Here is a 16,075-nt window from a genome sequence, read left to right as displayed (position 1 = left end):
AATAATAGAGGCCGTCCCTCCTCCTCCTCCTCCCCTCCACCAGTGTAGCATGATGGAGGACAGAATATTGTTAGCCTTATCCACCGGCAAACCAAGGCTAGTGTATAGTCCTCGCTGCTATCTGGCCTTGATGCTGGAACGTTTATAGTGTAGGCTACATTTCAAATCAAGCTAAAGGCTTAGAACCTCCGCAGCATGGCGTTCTCTCTTTTTTTTGGCAAGCGACACCGTCGCGTCATTGGCAAGACATGCGTGTACTTTTTTTTTTTTTACGTGCGTCCGGTTCGGTTTCATACGCACAATGTCACACAACCGTAGCAGAATAGCAGCTGGCCCAGCCGACACACAGCACTTTATCCTGTTGGGCTTAGAATGGCATTGGCAACGCGGCCCACCGTGGTTTCCCCCACCAGCATTAATCCTCTATTTCCACGAGGAGGAAAATAATAGCATTGATCTGCCAAGAAATAGAACCATATGTTTATTACAGTTCCCAGACAGCACATTGCACAGCACATGCTTTTATGCTAAAGCAAAAAAAGGTTTGGGGGAGGAAGTATATCAAATATCCCTATATGGAAAGAAAATGTAGGCTACATTAAACTAGAGTCCAAGTAGCCGGTATAGCAGGTTAGCAGACGCTGCCCACCACTGTTATTGCATTATTATTGTTATTGTCATTATCATTATTATCATGCCATATTGTTGAAACTATGTTGGGCTCAGCAGGCTACACGTGCATCGTGTATTAAATTAAAGAATGTCACCGTTCGCCGGTGTGTCCAACCGCAATCCAGCAGGCAACGTGTCAATTTTGAGCAATCTGCCAAAACCTAATGCAGCCTAGTGGAATGGCCGCAGCCAATTCACTGACGCTAGGAAATAATAACAATAATCCAACGGTCTGTATAGGAAATAAGAAGCCGGCAATGGATGAATGAATGAATGAATGCGCCTCATCCACAGCCCTATATGCGAGACTGTAGCTTAGGTGACATCACCAAGGAGACACCAAGATAAAACGGAGCGAGGAGGGGATAAAAGGGGGCATTTTGTTCAGAACTCACCTAATATAATCCAGAGCGACCCAGACACCAGAACGAAGGCGAGCATGTCTTGCTTCTCATTGAGTCTGTGTCTGCGTGTCTGTCGCAGCGCACAACACCGCGGTCCTTTTTCTAGCAGGAGTCAAAACTGCAGCATCGACTCTGCGGCAGCAGCAGCAGCTCGCCGACGAGTTTGGGAGTGGGATGGAGATTATAAGGAAGAGCAGCGACAATTATATCTGAGACCATCCACAGCGGGAGAGCTTTGCTGTGCTCAGTCTCTCTCTCTCACACACACACACACACACACACACACACGACGTCCAACCGGCTTCACAGTCACACACGCTATAGCTTTGCATGAACAAAACAAATTGACGTGTGTCGCCTATAGAAATAGTTTCAAACGGCGTTTTAGAAGCAGCAGCAGCAGCCTGGGCCAGTAGCGTCGCCACTCGCCTGGTGATCCGTCCACTCCTGACTCCTGAGTCCACCTGCACCTGGTCCTGGTGGGTGGGTGTCAGTGTGGAGCCGCGTAATGGAGACGGTCTCACACTAGCACAGGTTGGATGGACGGAGGGAGCCATGAAGGTTACCACCAGAGGGAATTATATATGGACGATGCATATTTTAAAACGCCTCGCTAGCAAATCCCGAGGGTTCATTTATGAGAGTGTATAGTGTAGGCTACACATGTAACCAACTGACCCATCCATAGCCCCATAGGAGGCTCCGTTTGGTTGGTTTATATGTACAGTCTCAGTTGCCAACATTATGGATACATTTACATGGTGATATTTTACTGTAATATAACACAAGGTGGGCTATGAGGTTTGTTTATTTTTTTAATCAATCAATCCGCCACTATAGTGGCCGCTTTCGGTATAACGGTAGCTTACAAATACGTAGCCTAGCATATATGCAATTCTGGGCCAGGGGTCTCAGATCATTCTAATAATAACTACAAACAACAGAAGTGTCTTGTTGTTGGGGTCATTGCGGTCACTGATGATCGGACACCGCCGCAGAAATATGAGTGTATTTACTACATTTTAGACCATGCACGGCAGTAGCAGCATCATTCTGCAGCTAAAGTGAAGTCCCATCAGAAGGGCAGCATACAGCTCTGACACACAGTAACCTCGCACCACTGTCACGTGGTGCCGTAAAACACTCCCACTGAACTAACTTAACCTTGAGAAACGCGCGTCTCTCTCTCTCTCTCTCTCTCTCTCTCTCTCTCTAATACGTAGTGCAAAAGCGTGACGTACGCAACGGAGCACATATGACAACACGCACCTTCCCATTGACTGCAGTATTTATCTAACCAATCAATCTAGGCTATAGAGCATGACGTTAATTTAAAATAACATACACCCCTCCCCAAATCTATCCTATCCTCTCTCATGTGTGTCAGTGAGTATACTATGGAAACCTCTTGGTGTGTTAATTGCCTTATTTGTGGTGCCGTCACGTGACTGACCTGACCTTATCAAGTGGGGTCGTGGTCAGTCAGGACGTCCCATCTGTCCATCTGTCCTCCTCCACCATCCATGGCCTGCATGCCCGTCTGTCTGTCTCCCCCTCCTCGGCCTCCTCCTGCCATGCCCGTCTGTCTGTCTCCCCCTCCTCGGCCTCCTCCTGCCAAGCCCGGGACACGCGGTAAACAAATGAGACTGCGGCTGGCAGCAGCAGGACGGAAACGTGAGTATAAAGATGGCTGTCATGGTGCAGAGACTGAGAGGCAGTAGTTGTCATTTTGCCAAAGTGGGGGGTCCAGACTAAACCAGACGACTCATCATGGGCACTTGAGAATTGAATTAGGCCAGCGTTCGTTCTCTTTCTTTCTTTCTTTCTTTCTTCCTTTCTTTCTTTCTTTCTTTCTTTCTTTCTTTCTTTCTTTCTTTCTTTCTAATGAACTGAGCACTTGAGAGAACTGCTGGGTTTATTTACAATTACAATTATACATAGTAGGCCTAGCTAACACCTGCCCTCTGTAATTGTGTTAGAAAAAAACATTCATGTGAAGGCCGCTTCACTCCTTTGGTATTTATTGTGACCGAAAGTCGCAGTTTACTATGAAAACCTGCATCTCCTGTCAGTCGGTCGGTTGGTTCGGTCATGCCTCCATATATGGTCACGCCTCGTGACATCACGATCACGCTTCCATATATGGTCACGCCTCGTGACATCACGCCTCGTGACATGCCACGCCACCATATATGGCCGTCTCCATATATGAATACCACGAGACTGACCTCATCAAACCCTGGAGAAGACTGGATCATCACCTAGATCTGCATATATGGAGCATATCTGACCTCAAACCTCAAACCCTTAGATCTCCATATATGGAGCTGACCTGTTCTCTAGATGGGCCTGCCTGCCCCGCAGCCGGCGAAAACTAGAGTTCTCAACAGGCCCGAGAATTAAGGCCCGGTCCTACCTGGGCCCTCAGTAAAACCCTGTACACTGCCCTCGCTGCCACCCTTACATCTCCATATATGGAGCTGACCTGTTCTGACATTCCATATGTTGATCTGACCCCCATGCCAAAGCACCAGCGCTCACCCAGCAGTCTGCCGTCACCCAGGCGGATGCGTGCACGCAAGCTTCTCGTCCTCAGGGCGTCTTTATTGTACCTCATGACGTCACATGACATTTACTGCTGTAAACAAACATTAAAAGTCCATAGACTTTGGCTGCCTTTTTTGTTGTTGTTAAGTGCTCTAAACAAACATTAAAGGTCCATAGACATGGTTGCCATATGATGTAATTTCAAAAGCAAAAAAGGAGTTATCAAAACTGTGTACATGCAAGTGTCCAGTTGATTATTAATTACCTCACCAATTACTGCTACACTGGGTCAGTAATAGAGCGTCGCAGTCCCTCCCCCTTTCAGAACAACGAACGGCCCAGGAAATGAAAACGCAATGCATTTCCCCATAGGCAGTTCTTATTTAATTTATTTAAAGACCTTTTAAGCGTCGTACGAAGCCAACTGTTGTCGTGACAAATCATGACAACACACAGAATGTTTCGGGCCAAACAAAGAACAAAAATTAGAAAGTAGAAAAAAACGGCAGGTTACAACACCTTTTTTATTAAATAAGAACTGCCTATGGGGAAATGCATTGCGTTTTCATTTCCTGGGCCGTTCGTTGTTCTGAAAGGGGGAGGGACTGCGACGCTCTATACATCCCAGAAATTAGAATTATTGGCAGAAGACTATACTGTGGAAGCAGTGGCGGTTCTACAATGGCGGTGGCTGCCTCTCCAAATGAGCCTCGTCTCCCACTGACTAGCCTGAGCTAACGCTAGACCTTTCTGGCCTAGGTGGGACGGCCGCGGCTCAGATTTGCGCACACCCTGATTGGTTCACCGATCTGTCCGTCAGCCCCCCCCCCCCATTTTATTTTTTTTGCAGATCTACAAGCCCACAACACGTCAAATCGCAATATGCTGTGAGCTTGTAGCTATTTCTGAATGAAAAATAGTGTTTGGGTTAGGTGACTGGAACCCCCTCAAAGACCCCAGGGCCGGGGGGCTCCAGTTTGGGAGTGCTCAGGCTCAAGTCTTGTACCCTGACAGTGGTACAGGCCGACATTGAGATTTCTGAACTCCCCTCGAGCAAAGGCACCAAAACCCTTATAACTTCATCATCCTACCGTTGTGTCACTGTTGTTGATTTTGGCAAAAGTTATTTTTTGGCAAGAGATGCAACCATCTGTAGTAGTTTGGGGTGAAGTGTCTCACTCAGGGACACTGCATTTCAACACAAAGCGAGAGGGTACACCTAGTCATTTTCAGACTACTGGCCGGCTGCCGATCTCAGATCATCTCACTGTGTGGTTGTAACTGGGAGCTCCAGCCCATAGCTCAGATAGAAAGTAAATGAACGGGACTCAACTGTTCCGGCAGACCTACTCTACCAGAGACCATGACCTCTCTAATAAATTGCATAGGTGTAGGCCTATGTGTGAGATTATCCAGACATACAGTACTCGTTGCCTTAAGAAATTGGCCAAAAAAGGGGAGTCGTCCTTCATACCATGATGCCAAATAAATGATATTGAGACAGAAAGAGAAGCAGGCGATAATAACAAGATGCACACAATGCTAATGAGGAAGACAGGAATGTAACTAGCAAAACTGCATAATAATGATGACATATAATACAGTTGGGTGATTACAGGTTCAGTGGGAGATCTGGTCATAAATCACAGGATCCCAGATCTGTCACCTGAATGTCAGAGTATAAAATAGCCTACTGTGCAGTTGCAGATATTGACATTGTTTACATAGATGTGATTAATTACAGTACGTATGGTGTATGCATGTATAATGGTGGTGCAATGCAGGGGTGTTAACTTGGTTAAAATGCAGTTGTAAAACACAGAAATAAGAGCAAACAATGCAAACCGTAAATATTATACACACTTAGGAGTTCCTATTCCCAGGCAGCCTCTCTGCAGACTCAGCTGCTGCCACCTTCAATAAAGATAACTTATTTCCATTCCAAGGCAATACATGTCACAGATGACTATGGTGCCCTGTACTGTACTGTACTGTACTGGCACATAGGCTGCATTAAGCAGAACCTCGTTAAGCAAGGCAAAATAAAATGTATATATTTTCACCCCTCTATGTACAAGTAAGACGCGCAAACGCAGCTCGTAAATTGCAATAACAACAATTAGAATAAATTACTTACTTTTTTTTCCCTTTTTAGTTAATAATTTTTGTAAGTTTTCTACTGTGTGTGTGTGTGTGTGTGTGTGTGTGTGTGTGTGTGTGTGTGCAGGGTCTCATAGTGCTCACTGCGTTCGCAATAAGGATACACAATTACTGTCCTTACATGCATAGGCTACTGACATACTGTATATACCTACCCTCACTCCCACATATTACATATGTTAATGTATACTGTACACCTAGCAGCCAACACCTCATAATGGTCAAATAGCCATTTGCCACATGCATGTTTAAACCTATGACAGGACTATTTAGATGTTATGTCTACTGGAAGTCTGTTACACACTACCACTGACTGTCATGTACAAAAAGTTATGTTATGTCTTAAATCTACATGGCATGATGGCACTATTGTTGTTGTTGTTGCCCTGACTGTAGTTACACCATATCCATGGTGTAACTATTGGATGTGTAACAAATGGTGCCTACCCTTGGTGCAGAGCAGGTACTGTACTTGATAAATCTCCCAATGCTATCATCTGAACTATCAATACATGCACAATACCAGTGCACTGTATAGCCCGATTTATACTTTGTTGTACACCGGTGTTGCACGCCAGAAATAATTGATCTACAAGATCACAATATGGCACAGATGCAACACATTGTGAGCATGTATATTCAGGTTATTATCGGCACGTCGAACCGCCGAACCGCCGAACAATAAATTAGGCGTAATGGGCATTCTCAGCTATTAATGTCAAGGAGGAATCTTTTAAGATTACAATTCCTTAAGGCCTATTCATAGTCTGGATTTTCGGTGGTGAGGTGACCACCGCTCCGGTGGTGAGCTGACCACCGGAGCTGAAATAATGTTGAGCAGTGGTGAGTAAAAACAGAGAGAAGGGCTGGAGCGGTGGCGGTGGTTTGCTCTTCACCGTGGCTCGTGACGTCAGTTCGGTGGTCACCTAACCGCCGAAAATCCATATCAGATACAGGTGATGGTATTCCTGCTGGGCATTGCTGCCTGACGCACCTCCTCCAGTGCCTTTTGAACAGGTGTGCTGTGACACCTCACTGAACACCTTTGTGGGCCTAAACGGGTCATCAGCTGAGGACCACCATTCATCAACGTTTCGCTCCTTTAACCCCAGTACGTCTCATGGTGGCGGAGCGGTGGCAGGGATCTCTCCCTGCCACCCCCTGCTGATGCCCTAGGTGTTTGTCCCCCAACTCTTATGCTTCCTCCTTAGCCACAGCCAGAAGCTGCCTTTCTCCGCCTCCTCAGCCAGCTCTTTCATGGCTTTCCGATGCCCCGCTCCTGTGCATCCAATGTCGCGGAGTAGGCGTCCAGTTGAGGAACCTACGAAGCCCCTACACCCCACTTCCACAGGGCAGATAACAGCTTTCCAGCCAGCCTCCCTGCACTCTGCCGCCAGGTCTGAGTACTTGGCTCGCTTCCGCTCATAAGCAGCCTCCAAACCTCCCTCCCATGGGACAGTGAGTTCGACCAGAAGGACTGTCTTGCAAGCCTCTGACCACATGACTAGGTCTGGCCGCAGCGATGTTTCCACGATCTCCCTGGGGAACTGGAGTTGCTTCCCCAGGTCGACCCTCATGGTCCACTCATTTCCCGGTGAGAGGAGTCTTGCAGTATCTCTCTGGCGGGAGGGTTTGACACCCTCTCCAGCCCTCGCAAACTTGATGGGATGTCTGCCTGGAGCGGAAGGTCTGCTGTTTGCTTCCTTTCTGCATGACTCTGACACCTCTGCCAGCTTTTTCAGAACTTGGTCGTGTCGCCATCTGTAGCGGCCTTGGGACAGCGCTGTCCTGCAGCCCGACAGGATGTGCTGGAGGCTTGCGTTGATGGTGTTGCAAAGGGGACAGGTCTCTTCGGCACCAAACCATTGGTGGATGTTTCGGGGACAAGGCAAGGTGTCATATGTTGCTCTGAGCCTTCAATGTTCCCCCAGTAGAGATTTGGCTTTGTAGACATTGCATAATATAAACTGAAATTACAATTATCATCACCAAATTACAGACAATATTATGTTGCCTGCCTGAGAGGAAAGACTAGGCAAAAAGTCACTTAACCAAGAAACCAAGTGATTAATATCAAAATGACATTTTAAAGGGATTCCCAAATTGCTTAAATTTCACTTTCACTTTTCACTTATTCTTATTCACTTATTATTATAGAAGAAAGAAAAATAAACCTGTCAAGCTACAAACAAAAGACATGTTTAAAAAGCTTATTCAAGACAATAGACCAAAACCACAAGAAAGGGCGAGGGCACTAGCCTCCCTGTCTTCCCCAGGTCTTCTTTATCTGCCCACGTTTTAAGAGCTTTTATGTTTTTACAACACTGGCGATAAGATAGATCTCAGCTGCAGTGCATTAATCTAACCCCAATCCCACGCTCTTCCTCATGGTCCACGTCTGCTCTTTGCTTTAAGGTAGTTTATGTAGTAGATAACCTTTTTTATCCGGCAGATAGTGATTTAAGTCAGATTTAAGTCATCTAACTGTGCCTGTTGGTGACCATAGTGTATACGTTAGTCGGTTAGTGTACTGTCTGACACAGAGCACCACTCTTATAGACTGCAGATTCATCTTGTTCAGCTAACTGTTCATTCTAACCCAGTGGGCTAAAAATCATATGCGTGTGCACAGGATTTTGACCATAGAGCTATAATATATCTATAGAGAACGGATTGAGGAGCGACGGTGGCATTTTGAAGCAACCGGAAGAACGACGAAGTGTTCCGGGTAGTACCCCTCGAGCGTTGATGATTGGTTGGCTCCTATCATAGTACCCCTCGCGCTGTTCTTGTGGTACCTCTGCGTCACGTCCACCCCTGTCTTGTCTCGCATATCTCTCGTCTCTATAAACTGTAAACTGCCCTTGGTTACCTTTCTCTCTGCCCTCTGCTGTCTGAAACAAAGCATAAGAAAGGGGCCCTCTTGTCTTACTGTAAAGGAATGTGAGTGATGTACAGTATTATAGGTTAGTGATACATGATACTGTATACTGTACTATATAACTGAAGGTTATACACTGTAAGTGCAAGTTAGTGATATACTGTACGGCATAACCATGTGGTTATTTACGACCGTTTCAATATGAACTCTCTCCTGAATGTATGAAATTGGCAAACCACCTGAAAATGATTGTTCTGTTTATTAAAGAGCTGGAGAGAACAAGGAGGCCCTTGCTATTGAACAAACATTATATAGCAATGATTACTATCTGAATGTAGAGTTTAAACTTTTGCTATGACACCTGAATTACCCTGGGTCTATCTATCTACCATTCTTACAGTCTTCAGTCCCTACTCATGGCTTCCCCACTCCCCTCCCACCTGCCTCACCCCACCAGGAAGTGGACACAGTGACAGTAGCTTCTGGACACACCAACAGCGGCTTTGCGTTGATCCAGTGTCAACTGAGCTGTCAAAGGCAGATGGTCCAGGGCAGATTGTGCTCACAAGCCGCTTGGACCTTGGGCGTCTCCCCAAAGCCTCAAGCTCCTCTTCCTTCTTCCTTTGTTGTACAATGAATAGTGAAAATAGTCAATCTATAAGCTCACAACTGCTTTCTTGCAACACTTTTGAAACTTTTGAGAGTTTAGAATTTTCAGAAACTTTTCACCTGCAATGTCATGCATGCCCAGGTAGGGACGCCAGGTTGATTGTAGATTGTAGCACTCAGTTGGCGCACACTGGCCCTCTATTTTACACCCACGGAGGCCTGTAATAAAACAGGATCAATATCTCTTTATTATAAATAGCTAAACAAACAGGAACCAGTGGGGAGAGATCACGGTATAGGCCAGTAGATCACAAAGGCTGTGGAGGTAGATCAGATGACTGTAAAAATAAATATACAGTAATATATATTTTTTGGCATCTAGCTGCCACTTGGAATTAAGGTGCCACTTGATTGATTGACATAGTACAGACGTCAGTAGCATTATAAAGTTATACCCTACCAATTCCATTTCCTCACGTTTATTCCTCAAGTGCGCCGCTAAGGTACTGTAAATTTTTAAACAATTTTCATGATAATACGTTTTTTGATGGATCTTGTTGAGCTGGTCATTTTTAAAGTAGCTCGCAAGTCCAAAAGGTGTGGGCACGCCTGGTATAGGCCTATGCACTGGGGGAGGGGAAAAGTCAGCAGGAAATGTCCTACAAAGAGAGTGCAGAACAGAGGGAATAACCATTCTACATATGAGCGGTCAGTGGATAATAAAGGAAAATTGCTAATAATAATAAAGGAAATAGCAAGGTGGCCTACTACACTAGACAGAAAAAAACAGTCTCACTCACTGTTTGTAATAATCATGCTTATTGACTCGACTTGTAGAAAATGGCACAAGGACCTCTTTGTAAATTGCTGTTGCCACATGCTGTCATGAAAGGATGAGTAGGCCTACAGTAAGTATGAAATGTGTTTTCATGGTTACAGCCAGTGATGCAGGCAATTTTATGCAAATGTAATGGACAATAGGCTATAGTTTTTCTATTTTATCTATATAGACAGGATTATCCCTTTTCCAGGCTCAAGACAAAACCGTAATCTTTTGAATCCCTATAAATGCTGAATCAATCCCTTAAAAACTATTAAAGATACATGTATGCTTGCACTTCACTCTGCAGTGCTATTGCTATAACAAATAGATTTTTGTGATACAGTTTAATTGTTTTGGGGAGAGTAATATTTCCCTCAACAATATCCTATAACCTACACTATCCAGAGAATTGTCGTCGCTGGAAAATCCCAAAGATATACAACCATTGCGTAAATTCCAGCATCAAAACTCCCTTGGATTCCTCGCTCCTCACATGCACACACACCCACATGCACACACGCCCACACGCCCACATGCCCGCCCACACACACACACACACACACACACACACACACACACACACACACACACACACACACACACACACAACTCACGCCCCTTTCCCTTTCCCTTCTCCCCCTCCCCTCTCGTGCTTTCATGCCGCTTTCATCATGCATGGGAAGTCCCAACTCCCAATATGGAAGCACAGCAGCACTAACAGCCATAGCACGTGGAGCGGAGTTTCCCAAAACTCTCATGATAGTGACAAGCGACCATGCTGTCCCTGCACTGTTGCACACATTACAATCTTGTCGCCTAGATTCCCATAATAATCCCATGTGCAGGAAATTCACTAATGATGTGTTTGCAGCACAAACCCGACTCCCGAGGAAGAAGATGTATGAAAATGAAGCGTGTCACCATTCACAGATCCAGACACAATTTTAAGGGCACGTCGTAGGCCTACAGCTTCTCGGCAGCAGAAACGACTGTTAAGTAGAATATATAACAGTGGTGCCATGATGCCAGTTGAGTATCAGTGAGTGCCTGCAGCAATGTGCTGTCTGACAGCTGGCTGTCACCAAGCTGTGTCATGGTTCCCAACTTCCCAAGCAAAGCAAACAGCTTTGGACTCCCCCTATCGACGATTTATGGTACTACAGCATTTCTTGTAAACGCCAGGTTTCTTTCTTGGGTTGCAGTTTATTCTAAAGGGCTTGTCTCTTTGTGTGTCATAGATCGTCATCGTCAATCATAGATACCACCACCACCACACAGTGCCCGGACGGACTTTGACTTTTCTGGAAGAGGTGTTTGATGATCAGATTACAGAACCCCACTGCCTGCAATTAAGCCATATAGGCCTATTGTTTTTTTTGGGGTTAATTTATCCTTTTGCTTTTTAGTGTCCTTTCCCTTATCCTTTTGTAGGCTATAGAACGGCACACTTTTTGTGCCCTTTTGCAAACGGTTAATAAAGTATTCAATCGCAAATCAGACAGACAATCAAGATATCAGTGTCGAATAATATGCATTATTTTTATCATAACAAATTATTTAATTCATGCAGACATGCACTGCTGTGCTGTCTAATCTAATTATGACCACTTCAAGTTTGTTTTTCTTACCATATATACGTTTAAAGGTGAATATACATGGGCAGGCCACATAAAATTATCAAATAAATGAACGTAGGCCTATAGGCTACCTTGTTAACGTGTCTGTGTCTGGCCAATTATGTTATGAATGAATACAATCTTGTCTGTCGAGTTTTGCACAAGTATGGCATTTGCAAGATTAGGTTTGCAAAAGGTTAACTGTGCCCATGGCCATGTGATAAGACTTTACTGTAAATTGCAGCAGACGCCAGACTGTACCTTTCTAGCAGGTTGGACGACCTGCATGCGCTGCATGCCGTTCGGTCTATTTACTATTGTTGCAGCCTTGCAGGGACTTCCTCCTAGCTTGGGCTTCTACTATAGTCGTGTGATTTCTGGGAAATGGAGCAACATGTGTGAGCGCCTTCAGGCGGCGCTGTTCGGCGCGTCACACACATGCACTGTCATCAGAGCAGGGCTGCAGCCTGGAAAACCCCAAGCGTCTGTCTGTATAAAATAGAACTCTGACTGCCCACTTACTACAGTTCTCTGAACAGCTCTCACTGGATACATGTACAACCAAGAAGACATTTAACAGCATCTTCTTGTACACACCGTGACCGTGACCATAAGAAGAGACGGAATAGGCTACCTATTATTGCTTTGTTTTTACGGGACATATTGGAATATAACAAACCCACCACTCTGCAACTGTAAGTTTTTGTTTTGATAACTAATTCTAAAAGTTGCATTCAAGGCAAATTGCAAGCCTCAAGCCTTTTTGGCACGGCTAGACCGGTGCACACGCGCTACTTACTTTTTAGGCTATAGCCTATTTACCAGGCGGAGAACAATAGTTTGCACGACAAAGCGTTTATTTCACGTGTTTAAACAATTATAGTCTACTCTACCCTATCATGTTACAAGTGCGACTGAGACTTTCAGTGACAGGAGCGCGGCGTGATCGGAAAAGCCGAGCATGCAGGTGCGCCTCTCCATCGCTCGACCAGCGTCGCGTGCCGACAAGACGTGATCTGCAAGACGCGCTATGAGCTGTTCTGTTCTGTTCTGTCGGCAAAACAAAACAACGTTTGTGTTTTGGCCTGGGACAGTTGCTCTACCCAAATGCCCTAGCTGGAACGGTTTTACTTGTGGTATTTTCTATTTGATTTATCAATTAATTTGGTAGTTTTTTTTTACAAACTATTCTACAAGCTTTGAAAGTCCAAATTTCTAAAGTCACATTTCTCCGTTTACAACTGTGGCCTCCTACAGCTCTGTCCTTTTCGAAACATTTAACCATTATGCGGTTGTAATATGAGACGCATCCTCATCGGTTACAATCAGCATTGAGAAACGTTTCTCCCCCAGTCCCTATGAGGTAGGGACTGAGGGAACGTATTGGGGCTATTTCCTCCCATGCAGCCCCCACTACAAATAAAATCTCCTCTTCTCAAGCCAAGGACATGAACTCCTTATTACTGCACGGGCCGGGCAGCATATAAATCACACAAACATAAGTGATGAATGCGTCGATCTTTAAAAGTGTTTTCACATTCCTTAGATGCCACATCATGTCTAAAACTGTGTGTTTAATGTACCCCTACAGAAAACCATGCCTGTGACAAGAATGAGGATGAGGCCCTGGCTGGAGAACATGATTGACTCTAACAGTATCTCTGGTCTCAAATGGGTTGATAAGGTGAGATTTGGCTGTTTTGATTCAGTCAAGTCAAGTATATACTGTAACTGTTTGTACATTAGCTCTGGTCCATCTAACATTATATGGGCCAGAGCTATCAATGTTTTGCAACATTGATTTTGACAAAGTAATGCCTTATGGTTTCAGGACAAGCGGATGTTCTCTATCCCCTGGAAGCACGCTGCACGCCACGGCTGGGAGGTGGACAAGGACGCCTGCCTCTTCAAGCGGTGGGCCGTCCATACAGGTGGGTTGGTGACATGCAGTTACAAGTGCAATGTGCATGCACGCACACGCACACAGACACACACACACACACACACACACTGAAAGAAAGACAACTATGTGAGAGAGAGAGCGACGAGGCCTACTGTAAACTGGCCAGGGTATTAATTTGTCATTATTCAACTTAACTATTCCACAGGGAAATTCATCGAGGGCCAGAACTCTTCTGACCCCAAGACATGGAAAGCCAACTTCCGCTGTGCAATGAACTCCCTGCCCGACATTGAGGAGGTAAAAGACAAGAGCATCAATAAAGGCCACCAGGCAGTGCGTGTCTACAGGATGCTGACAGCCACCACAAAATATAAAGGTGAGATATCTTAACAGGAAGTAAACATGCACAACACATGCAAGTGTCTTAAATGTCAATTGTGTGCCTGCTTTCATTCTATATGAATCAGCAAGCATGTGGTAGCATAAGTAAACTGAACACATGAAGTGTAGTGTTGTAATGCAACTTTTTTTTCCCCACCCAATCTGCGCAGCTGGGTGCAAGGCGCGGGATACCAGACGAAAGAACAAGGTAAATAGACGTTTTATTACCTCAACATTGTACTGTGTCCCTTTTCAGAGCGCCTGCAACATTTTACAATCCTTTGTTTGCTCTATACATAAAGTACTGTAATCGATTCATATTTAGACAAAGGCTTAAGCATAGTTTATAAAGACAGCTGGCTAGCTCATATCTCTGGGCATTTTATCACAACACACATTGGCTCACTGACGACTGTCCCCTGTCCATGACTTAAAACAGCTTTTTCCTTATCAGTCTAACTGTAAACTAATTGTATGTCCCCTTTTTCTGTTTCCTCTTGACAGAACGCAAAAGTCAAGACAGAGGAAGTGGAGGATTGCAGTCCCGTCCAGTCTCCTGCTCATCACTATACACAGACGCACGAGGACTCTTCCTCCACACAGGAGAACACAGTGGACAGCACAGAGCACCAAGGTAAGAAAGATAAAGCATGCTATACTACTGTATTACCTGTGCTGATCACACCTTTTCATGGCAAGGACCCCCAAAATGAAGATTAGGTTTGCAAAAGGTTAACTGTGCCCATGGCCATGTGATAAGACTTTACTGTAAATTGCAGCAGACTGTACCTTTCTAGCAGGTTGGACGACCTGCATGCGCTGCATGCCGTTCGGTCTATTTACTATTGTACTATTTTTGTGCCAGGGAGTAGGCACCTCCAGAAGCAAAGAAAAAAGTCTACAAAATCTACAATTTCATCACGATATGAGCTTGTATATCTGCTATTTATGAATAGCCAAAGTATAAAATATGGTTAAAGTGGTTAAAATCATGACATGCTATATTAACAAATTTTGTCCTTGGGTGGTACCACCCAAGGACCCCTTTATTTTGATCATCAAGTACACAGACAGCTTTATCATTAAAGTGTGCCTCTTTGGAGAAAGTTGGAGCCTCCATGCTGATTGAATGTTTCTCTGCCTCGTAGAGCTCAAATATGTGAGTGCATCGGAGATTGAGTGGTCGACGTCAGTGGAGATCGGTCCAGATAGCACGAATGACCTGTACCACCGACGGTTCGAAGTGTCACCAGAACACAGCCCTGGTAAGACCGTAATGTGATACCAGTGCCACACAAATTATAACTGTTGGTTATGTCAGAGGCTTTACTTCCACCTTACGCAATACTCATTCTGTAGAAGTGCTTTGGATAAAACTCTCCTTCAAATGGTATATTTGCTGTTTTGTCACTGGAGGTGTTTTCAGAGTCACACAGTTTTTTGTGCTTAGCTTGGATGGTTATAACTTAGCATGCTAGTGTTGTAACCAGTTGGGATATTAAAGTTATACACATAAAGTTTTACAAAGTAAAGCTTTGAGATCAAAACAATACACTGCCATTTATTGGCTTGAATTGAAGGTCAGCACAAACTAAAAGTGTGCAGTCATGACACCATTTGAAAACTGTATAATCATAAACGTGCCATACTCATGTTTGTTTGTTTCCCCTCTCCTTCTCCCCTCCTCCGATCTTCCAGAATACGATGATGATGAAATTATTAAGGTAGGTGTGGCTTTTATTCTCCTTCCTGGTTACTAGCATGCTTTTGTCATTGTCAGGAATGCCTATGTTGGCCTTATATTCTGCTGTTTCAGATTCAGTGTTACTAATCCAAAACATTGGTCAAACGAACAATGCAACCATACTGACTCCAGCATTGCTCTTTCAGCTTTGCCAGCAATTGGAACAAGAGACACAGTGGCCAAGCAGTTTAGACGACAAGTCGTTCCTGAGCAATGAAGCATGCATAGACCCATATTCCTACTCAAGCCCTGGGAGCCAAGGGAGCAGTGACACTTCCTCAGGTAAATAATGCTGCTAGATGATTGGTTGGAGGAGCAGTGATCTGAGCCTCTTT

The 16,075-nt window shown here is 44.8% G+C and overlaps 2 protein-coding genes across 3 annotated transcripts in view; one reads left to right on the top strand and one right to left on the bottom strand.

Annotated features, from left to right (window-relative positions):
- The window catches only part of acsl6 (acyl-CoA synthetase long chain family member 6), a 105,709-nt gene that overhangs the window by 54,648 nt on the left and 34,986 nt on the right, over positions 1-16,075 (bottom strand). The window contains exon 1 of one of the 2 annotated variants that reach the window (XM_083777001.1): positions 1,068-1,568. The exons of the other annotated variant lie outside the window; for it this stretch is intronic. Coding sequence (XP_083633127.1) covers positions 1,068-1,113 — 46 coding nt within the window. The 5' untranslated portion in view covers positions 1,114-1,568. Of the gene's footprint in view, positions 1-1,067; positions 1,569-16,075 lie in introns of those variants that run through there. 2 annotated transcript variants of the gene reach the window in all.
- irf1b (interferon regulatory factor 1b) lies at positions 12,233-15,711 on the top strand (the record flags this gene model as incomplete). Its single annotated transcript, XM_083760481.1, has 8 exons — positions 12,233-12,407; positions 13,304-13,396; positions 13,544-13,643; positions 13,821-13,991; positions 14,167-14,204; positions 14,501-14,630; positions 15,145-15,261; positions 15,695-15,711. Coding segments are annotated over exons 2-8 (660 nt in total), but the record flags the coding sequence as incomplete, so codon positions are not given.

The sequence above is a fragment of the Protomyctophum parallelum genome (assembly GCF_964188405.1).
Source record: "Protomyctophum parallelum genome assembly, chromosome: 1".
Taxonomy (NCBI): domain Eukaryota; kingdom Metazoa; phylum Chordata; class Actinopteri; order Myctophiformes; family Myctophidae; genus Protomyctophum; species Protomyctophum parallelum.
Note: the sequence above shows the minus strand (reverse complement) of the source record. Positions and strands in the feature narration are given on the sequence as shown.